Source organism: Penaeus japonicus, unplaced genomic scaffold (assembly GCF_977035675.1).
Source record: "Penaeus japonicus unplaced genomic scaffold, GWHDUDI00000001_assembly GWHDUDI00000004, whole genome shotgun sequence".
In the NCBI taxonomy this organism is placed as follows: Eukaryota; Metazoa; Arthropoda; class Malacostraca; order Decapoda; family Penaeidae; genus Penaeus; species Penaeus japonicus.
In genome coordinates this window covers 6,669,673-6,679,672 of record NW_028234406.1, presented here as the reverse complement: position 1 = coordinate 6,679,672, position 10,000 = coordinate 6,669,673, and the positions used below count along the sequence as shown (strand labels likewise).

Sequence of the window (10,000 nt, the reverse complement as noted above, 5' to 3'; positions counted from 1 at the left end):
ATATATATTCATATGTACACATACATATATACATATATATGTATATATATATACATATATATATTATATATACAAATGTGTATATATATATATGTATGTATATATATAAACATATATATATATATATTGTTAGTGAAGAGATTTAAAAAATATAGTGTATAGGGCCACTGATATATATATATATATATATATATATATATATATATATATATATAAACATATATATCTTGTTACTGAAAAATATTTCAAAATATATTGTATAGGGTGCGTAATATATATATATATATATATATATATATATATATATATATATATATATATATATATATGTGTGTGTGTGTGTGTGTGTGTGTGTGTGTGTGTGTGTGTGTGTGTGTGTGTGTGTGTGTGTGTGTGCATACATAGATCACAATCAAACAGGCCTTGAGTACATCATTATCGCGCGTTTATTTCAAATAGGGAGATTAGGGCTCACATTTTAGGAATATTCTTTTATTTCACCTTATACGGAAATAGAGATGTACCCGAGCTTCATTTTATTTCTACCGAAGATAGAATTTTAAGCCGTGTTTCCGATGAGCATGGATATTTTAAGTTCTACTACTATATAAAACAAAAACAAAATCCTTCCCTAGAATCAAGACGCAATAGGTGTCTCTTCCCAATTCACATGAAAATACATTATCCAAACTACTTCATTCGCTTATACTTGAACTTAAACTGCAAAGTTGTTTTCCAAATGTAGCACAATTGTAGATGAGATACGTAAATATATTATGAAACACGATTATACAACAATGCAAAAGTGCGCAGACTCACACTTTCATAAGGCAAAGTTATATAAAGAGCAGCTGGGGACGAGAGCGGTAGTGAACGCTGGGACGTAACGAAGAGAGTGATTGTAAACTAAATCTTTTAAAAAAATGGCGATGACGCTCACCGCTTCTGCGAGCCTTGCCGGAAGGCTCATTCAGACACCTGTGGTAAGTCACTGCAGCTGTGTTAGATGTGAAATAAATACCGTTTTGGTTTGTTTGGCTGAAAAATGTGGATCTAGTCCGAGTCAGCTGACCGGGTGTTGTTTACGCAATCATTGGTGTTCTATAACATCTTACAATTTTCGAATTAGTTTTAAAGTAGTGAACAGAAATCATTTCGAAACTAATGAGGCGATATATTCCAAGCAATCAGGGAAAAGATGATTACATTATATGCTGCAAGGCAAACACAAGACATTGCATATTTCACTTATTGAAAAGAAGACAATGCCAAATAAAACGAAGTTACATAACCTCAACATTTCCTTAATAAATCAGTACCTAAGTTTTACAAATAGGCCCTTCTCAAGATACGGCAGGAATGACTGTATAGAGGAATGCTCTTACTCGCAAACTACCCAAAGAAAGATGCTAGGTTCAACTCTTTCTATACCTGTAGGTAAAGGCAAGCTGTATGAACAAAAGAAGAGTCTTTTGTAACTCAGAAAAAAGATGACACAAATTATTTAATTTTTCATTTGATATCTTCCTACTGCACTAAAAAAGTGTAAAACTTGGTTCTGTTGCCATATACTCATTTGCATAATGCACTGTATATGGGTATCTAGCTTTCACTCACAGTGAAACGTTCACCAAAAGCCATGTAAATCTTCCTGTGATCTTCAGTGAAAGGCCTACAGATTTGAGCCCAAACCAGTTTAGAGTGAAATAATTGACACGGCCTCAGTGCTGTGTGCCCTGTCTCTGTACGATATGGTAATATAGAGCATGGACTGGCTTCATATTTGATACTAAAATGCTACTCAATCTTTCCAGTATGTATAGGAAATTGTTTTTGTGTCTTTCTGCAATAATACCTATTATAAGAGTACATCAGATCTTATGTAATTGGTATGCCTCCTGGGACTTTCTCACACATAAATTACTGTGAACTGGATTGCACTGTCCAAGATGCTAGCGTTGGATGTATGTGCTAATGTATTCTGTGAATCTATACCATATCATAACCTCTTAGTTTGTTGATACATTAGATGGAGTGTTTTGAATTTAGGGGGGGGGTTCACTCCAATTTATGTACCTACCCTTTTGTGTATTGGATAAATGGTCAACCATAACACGAGGATATATTTGAAAGAACCTGCTTTAACCTCGAATGGGAAAAGTCAAGAATGTTAATTGTACCTGAATATTTTGGATCACAAAGTTAGGCTTTTAATGTTATCCGTAAAACTTTATTGTTTTTGGGAAGAATAAAAGTAAAACTTGTCATCAATAGTAGTATATAGGTGAGCTTTCTCTTTTAGCTCACATGGTCATGTTAGTGAGAAGTAACACGTCTCTCTCTCTCTCTCTCTCCTCCCACTATCTGATCTTCTCACTGTAGGATTGCATCATTTAACTATGGAAATTGCAACATGTGCTATATTGAATTGAAAAGAAAGTTATAGAACAATGATATCCATAGGATTTTGAAAGTGAATTGTTAATCGGTGAGTTTGAACTGATAAGCAGTAGGTGAAATGGCTGGCATTTCTGGCACAGGGCCTACAACCATCCAATTTTTGTAAAAATAGAACATGGGCAGTTCATGATTGCTTGGTAATAGATAAAGGGGCATCATTCTGTCACAATATTAATGTGTTATGAAATTTAAGTTGTCTTTTGATGCTGATATTCATTACATATCAGCATCAGAAAGCATACAGTCTGAAATACTTACTAAACAAAACAACTGGAATAGTACTAGCAAACCAGAAAGAAAGGAACTTGATTTGACACTTCACACTGATTAAAAAAGAAAGAAAGAAAGAAGGAAAAAAACAAATTTCGGTAATTGATGTCTATTATGATTTTTGAATTAATGACTGCCACTTAACTTTTATTTATTGTGATATTCTGAGTCAATTGTTTTTGCTTAGAGTAAGTGAATCAGGAATGTGAAATTGGCTTTGACAAGAACATTAACCCTCTCTGGACGGGTGGGGTACTAACTGCTCATTCATTCTCCAGCCCCAGTGGCCGGGCGTACAGTCATTGTGCCAGCCATTAATTGATTAGCTATAATCGAATAAAAAGCCAGCCCCGACATTCAAGGCTAGAAAGGCTAGCCCAATGGGTTAAGAAAACATTATATAACTTCCTTCATATGGAAATAACAGACAATATTCTGACTGTAAAATATCCATGAAAACAAAACGTCATGTCTGTTGGAGGCTACCAGAGAGACATGGGAGAATATCAGATATTTTAGATTTAATTTCATGTATTGCCAAATGTACCAGTAAAGTATTTGTAAATATTAGGAAGGTATATAGTATCTGTCAGTGTGGAAATGATATTTGAAATATAATTGAACAATGTGATATGCATGTTATGATGACTCTTGCAGATTTGTTTCGTGCATAGTAATGTTTTCATAGTAAAATGTTACATAATAGTTGATATACATTACAAGTAGCATATTTTGTTTGTTTCTTGCTCTTCATTATTTTGCTTTACTATCTTATTTTGCCCACAAGTTATTTTTATTTATTTCTCTATTTTTTTTCTACAGATTCAATTAACCACATATTTTTTTAGTCAAGACTAAGATATTTATACATTGACTTTAATTTCAGATGTCTGCAATGAGAGGCTCAGCAGTAAATACCAGAAACCTCCACTTCACCATGAGTGGCCGACGACCCAATGAGAAAGCAACAAATGGACAGGTAAGCAGGTTCTCTTTATTGTTCTTAATCCAACCATAGGTAAGAGGACTTTCTTAAATGATAAAATTGGTATGATACCCTGGTTCTATTTTGCTGTGATATATAATCTTGTTATATATTTATAGTTTGTGATGGAAGTTCCAAGAAGTGCTTCATGACTTTCCAGAGGAACCATATAACCATCATAATCAAGGATAATCAGATTGTCTTTGTAATGCAAGATAAATTGAAGATTAGATTAAAGTCTGATAATTGTATTGCATTTGTTATCTGTATTGAATACCCTGACAGCAAGACTATTCAAACCTTATCAGGAAATGAATGTGATGTACAGAAAGACAGGACTCATGAAATTACATTCCTGAATTCTCCTAATGCAACAAATTCGTATCACTTGAAAATTTAGATATTATATGTTCACTTTCTTGATTTTTTTATAGCATTCCTAAGAGTTATGACCCCTTGACTGTATCATTTTACTAAGTGTGACATATACTTAGGTCTTATTTTCCCTTGTCTTTTTATCCATAGCTCTCACGCGATTACCCTGTGGTGGACCACACCTACGATGCTGTTGTGGTTGGAGCTGGAGGAGCTGGTTTGCGAGCTGCCTTTGGTCTTGTCCAGGAAGGTTTCCGCACGGCTGTGATCAGCAAGCTGTTCCCGACCCGATCTCATACAGTAGCTGCCCAGGGTGGTATTAATGCAGCCCTTGGTAACATGGAGGTGAGATTAATTTGGCTATTCTCTGCTTATTATTATTTATGTATGTAAATATATGTATATATATGTATGTGTGTATGTATATATGTGTATGTTTATATGTCTGTGTATGTATGTATGTGTATGTGTGTATGTATATGTATGTATGTATATGTATGTATGTATGTATATATATGTATGAGTGTGCATGTATATGTATGTGTGTGTATGTATGTATGTATGTATGTATGCATGCATGTGTGTGTATGTATGTATATGTATGTGTGTGTATGTATATATATGTATGTGTGTGTGTATGTATGTATATGTATGTGTGTGTATGTATGTATATATAATACAATATGATATAATATAATATAATATGATTAAAGTTTTATAGAAAATAAGAACATGAGAACGGTTAAGGCCTGGTGCTAAAATATAGTGAGATAGTGTTTTGTAATTTGAATTGTGCAGGGGAACACTTTTTTGAAGATTTTTATGTACATGCATGCATTATGCATATCAATATACCAATATATTTTTTTGAATAGTATATCTAAAATGTCTTATTTCCAGCCTGACAACTGGGTGTGGCATATGTACGACACTGTGAAGGGTTCTGATTGGCTAGGAGATCAGGATGCCATTCACTACATGACACGAGAGGCTCCTAAGGCTGTTATTGAATTGGAGAATTATGGTAAGTTTTGTAGGATACTGAGCAATGGGGCATATGGTGTATATACATACATACATACATACATACATACATACATACATACATACATACATACATACATACATACATACATACATACATACATACATACATACATACATACATATATACATATATACATATATACATATATATGATGCATGAGATTAATTATTGGATATAATACATATCAGAAAAATCTTTTATCTGGTTTGTCAGCCTTTTTGTGATTACTTCAAGATTTTGAATTTGAAATCTTTGAGAAAAAAACAAAATCAAAAGGATGTCTCTGACAGACTTGCTTTTGTTTGCCTTAGAAATTAATACTAAAGGCTGCACCCTGATAGGTTGTAAATTTATACTAATATTGCTCTAAATATCCCACATTTCAGGTATGCCATTCAGCCGTACTACTGATGGAAAGATCTACCAGAGAGCTTTCGGTGGCCAGAGCTACAATTTTGGCAAAGGTGGTCAGGCTCATAGGTATGTCATGAACAGTGTGTATTTAGATTTAGATTTAGCAAATATATACAAGCCCTGGATTTATGTATGTAGCAGTCTATATGTCTCTTAGTGGGCAAGATTTTGTGAGAAATGTATAGATATATATGTCTGAGAGCAATGTATGAGCTGAAAGAAAAGATAACTACCAAGATACCTGCATTTTAAGTGTGAGTGAGTGTTGGTTTTATTGAGTGAGTGAAGAAGATTTGAGTGTTTTGTCAAGTGTGAGAAAGGGTGGTTAGTGAAAGAATAAATAAAAAATAATGTAGATTATGAACTTGGATGATGGAAGTTGATTTACTCTTGTAAATAGGTGTGATTTATATCTTAATTATATTTGTAACTGTATTTGTCTTGTTTGTACTACATATTTAATATCCCCTATTCTAAAATGTTTTCTTATTGATCAGGTGTTGCTGTGTTGCTGACCGCACTGGTCATTCACTCCTGCATACACTCTATGGACAGTCTCTTAAATATGACTGCAACTACTTTATTGAATATTTTGCATTGGATCTCTTGATGGAAGATGGTGAATGCCGAGGTGTTATTGCTCTCTGCCTGGAAGATGGTTCAATCCATAGGTAGGGAGTCTTTCTTTGAAAAGTTCCATTATCTACAACTCATGTGTATTATATTTGAAAACCGTTTAAAACTGCAATCAAATTCGTAGATCTCATCTGTTAGTTGTGTGAAAATTGTACTACATAACTGGTAAACTTTATGATCACTAAATTTATATGTATTCTATTATTCTTATAAAAATCTCTGTATTTATCAGGTTCCGCTCTAAGAACACAGTGCTGGCCACTGGGGGTTATGGCCGTGCCTACTTCTCCTGCACCTCTGCCCACACCTCTACTGGTGACGGCAGTGCCATGGTCACTCGTGCAGGTCTCCCTTGCCAAGATATGGAGTTTGTGCAGTTCCACCCAACTGGTAAGATATTAGGGTTCTGCCTATGTAATTGGTGTAGTCAGTTAAGGTATTTCTTTGGTAATTTAGATAAATCTTGGATAAGAGAAAGGGAATCTTTGAAAATGTCTTTAACCCATTCACGCTGGGGCGATTCTGGCTTTGCATGGTTGTAATGCTGGGGTTTTCGAACACATAAGCCTAACGCCTCGAGATTCTCGGGCGCACAAACTGTGAGCCTGGGCTGCCCGCTTGCTCACCCTGAGCGCCGTCCTTGCCCAGATATCTCGTCACCGGCGTCTGACACAAAAACCACGAAATGTGTCAGCATTGTCAGCCTTTTAGGTAACTTTTCAATGGAGCAGCTTTTTAATTTCACTATGAAGAGACAAGTTCAGTGATCTCTTTGATGAGTGACTGTAGACAGTTAACTACTTTGTCAATTATCAATAATAATTAAAACTGTATTGTATTTATTCAGGAATCTATGGTGCTGGCTGCTTGATGACTGAAGGTTGCCGAGGAGAAGGTGGCTACCTTGTCAACTCTGAGGGAGAGCGTTTCATGGAACGTTATGCACCAGTTGCTAAGGACTTGGCCTCCCGTGATGTGGTGTCTCGCTCCATGACCATTGAAATCCGTGAAGGACGAGGCTGTGGACCTGAAAAGGACCATGTATACTTGCAGGTAAAAATCTGATTTAGATTCAGATGAAAAGAAAACAATATTGTCATTGCCATTGCAGAGAAAAGGGAAAGGTTAGCTAGACTTATCACTGTCTCACTTTCTTTTCATTTTGCTTGCAGCTTCACCATCTGCCCCAAGAGCAGTTGGCTCAGAGACTGCCTGGTATTTCTGAAACTGCAATGATCTTTGCTGGTGTGGATGTTACCCGAGAACCCATCCCTGTATTGCCAACTGTTCACTACAACATGGGAGGTATCCCAACTAACTACAAGGGACAGGTAGGTGTTTTTTTCTCAAGTTTGACCTTTCATTAACCTATTCACACCGGCCTTGTGTTTGCCTAAAACCACTCCCAATTGCTAGATAACAGTGACTAAGTGACTAAGAGTGCATTTCACCTGCTTGATTCAAAGGGGGATAATAGGAGTTTTTTTCAATTTGTTTACATATTCACAAGTGAATGAAAATGTGTCTATACAAATGGAACTCCTATGATTATGTACATATGTAGCAATGTAAAACATATGTGATTTGAGGGGGAGATCACGACGTGATAAGATGTCATTCGGGAAGAGTGAAATATACCCATGATGTGATATCATGTCACCTGGCATGAATGGGTCTAGAGAATTGCCTAGCTACTTATGCAAAGACTTAACTAGAGGGCCAGATACAACTAACTGTCTTTTTAACTAAAAAAAATGTGGTTATGAAAATTTAGGTACCAGTGAAGTTGTGTAAAGAATGATAAATTGGATTTAACTAATCTAGTTAAATGTTTGAGGGTTCCTGAAAATTCAGGAGTCTGACCTGTGAACATTTTTTAACTTATATTGTTATGTTTCAAGGCTAATCTTGAAAAGAAATTTGAAATTAGTATTTTTTTCTGGAAGGTTACAAGACAAATACATTTTTTATTCTTTCCTTTTTTCTTTCTGTTTCTTGTTTGAGAATGGCCAAGAGTGTACTAGAGAATGCTTACATAACAGTTACAGTTACCATCTCATAGAATCTATAAGATGTGGTGTAATTTTGATTGCTGAAGAATATGGCAGTTCATTTGTGCATTCAAGTAATTTTCACTTCATTTTCAGGTTATTACCTATGACGGTGAAAGTGACAAGGTAGTCCCAGGCCTGTATGCTGCAGGAGAGGCAGGTTGTGCATCTGTCCACGGAGCCAACAGATTGGGAGCCAATTCTCTGCTTGATCTTGTTGTATTTGGCCGAGCTTGTGCTCATGCTATTGCAGATGAGAACAAGCCAGGAGATAAGATTGGAGAGCTCTCTGAGGTAAGGCTTTAGTGTATAAACATGCGATAGCAAGTGTGGAGTCTTTTATTACAATTATTATCTCAGTTCCTGCGAGTTTCTGATTAGTGTTCTAAGTTTGCCTTATTGATGAGGAGGTTGTGATTAGCAAGTCAGACTGAAGAGAGAGAAAGTAATTGGTGAATTATGGAAGGAAGAGATTTTCTTTGTATATTCTCTATCAGACTTGTTCTTGGTAAGGTATAGTAGTATAGTTATCTTCCTTATCTGGTGATTTTACAAGTGAAATGAGTTAATAATGGTGTGATCTCTCTGAACAGAATGCTGGTGAAGCCTCTGTAGCAAACATCGACAAGCTGCGATTTGCAAGTGGCTCAGTGTTGACTGCTGAAGTGCGCCTGGCAATGCAGAAGACCATGCAGAACCATGCTGCTGTGTTCCGTACTGGAGATGTGCTGCTGGAAGGTTGTGAAAAGATGGCTGCTCTTTGGCCAAAGATGGATGACATCAAGGTAATGAATATTTATATTGCAGTATTCCAGTTTTGACATTTTATAAGTGGATTTATTTTGAATTTGTATGGTCTTCCTTACTGTACACAAATAATTACATCACATAAAGTAAATACACATATGCTTATTGCATATAGCTACTTGATTTCAGGCGTGCATTGTTTGTTGCATATTAAGATATTTGTTTTGTATTATAGATTTTCAAGTATTTTATAAAGTAGGTTCTCTATTACTATGTTAAATGTTTACCATGTTTGCATTATAGTATTAAAGAAAAATTATTTGGCAACTTTAAAGTATAGCTATTTTTAATGGAATAATTTTTTTACAGCTTGTTGACCGTGGCATGGTATGGAACACAGACCTTGTGGAAACCCTTGAACTCCAGAACTTGATGGCTAATGCTGTTCAGACCATGTTCTCTGCTGAGGCTCGCAAGGAGTCCCGTGGAGCTCATGCCCGTGAAGACTTCAAGGTAAAATTATATTGTAATGAATCACAAAAAAAAAAAAAAAAAATCCAGATGGATTCATGTTAGTTAAAACAACCTAATCATACTTGTCCAATAATTTTTGTATAGACTACTGATAGGGTAGTGATAGGGGTGCAAGGTTTATTTCATTATAAGGAGAAATTGTAAGTGACTTGACCAATTAGTGAGATGTATGATGTTATATTTCAGGATCGCATTGATGAGTATGACTACAGCAAGCCCCTGGACAACCAAGTCGCCAAGCCTGTGGAAGAGCACTGGAGGAAGCACACTCTGTCCTATGTTGACATTGACAGTGGTGATGTAAGTGTCATCATTTTCTTTGTTACTGATAGTTTTGCTTTTGTGATAATAATAAGGGAACCAGGTTTTACGTGGAAAGTATCAGAGTTTAAACTCCGGCAAGTTATGAAGTACTTTAATTTTACGAGTAACTCTATTAATGTGAGTTACCCTTTCTGAGTAGAAACACTGAAGTCTGCA

The 10,000-nt window shown here is 35.6% G+C and overlaps 1 protein-coding gene across 1 annotated transcript in view; it reads left to right on the top strand.

Annotated features, from left to right (window-relative positions):
- The first annotated feature begins 666 nt into the window (after nucleotides 1-666).
- Nucleotides 667-10,000, top strand: part of SdhA (succinate dehydrogenase, subunit A (flavoprotein)) — a 10,162-nt gene continuing 828 nt past the window's right edge. The window contains exons 1-13 of the mRNA XM_086535931.1: nucleotides 667-983; nucleotides 3,617-3,709; nucleotides 4,241-4,435; nucleotides 4,991-5,114; nucleotides 5,525-5,618; nucleotides 6,050-6,223; nucleotides 6,421-6,578; nucleotides 7,036-7,241; nucleotides 7,361-7,519; nucleotides 8,336-8,533; nucleotides 8,833-9,024; nucleotides 9,356-9,499; nucleotides 9,707-9,820. Of these exons, the coding sequence (XP_086392057.1) occupies nucleotides 924-983; nucleotides 3,617-3,709; nucleotides 4,241-4,435; nucleotides 4,991-5,114; nucleotides 5,525-5,618; nucleotides 6,050-6,223; nucleotides 6,421-6,578; nucleotides 7,036-7,241; nucleotides 7,361-7,519; nucleotides 8,336-8,533; nucleotides 8,833-9,024; nucleotides 9,356-9,499; nucleotides 9,707-9,820 (1,911 nt within the window). The 5' untranslated portion in view covers nucleotides 667-923. The remainder of the gene's footprint in view (nucleotides 984-3,616; nucleotides 3,710-4,240; nucleotides 4,436-4,990; nucleotides 5,115-5,524; nucleotides 5,619-6,049; nucleotides 6,224-6,420; nucleotides 6,579-7,035; nucleotides 7,242-7,360; nucleotides 7,520-8,335; nucleotides 8,534-8,832; nucleotides 9,025-9,355; nucleotides 9,500-9,706; nucleotides 9,821-10,000) is intronic.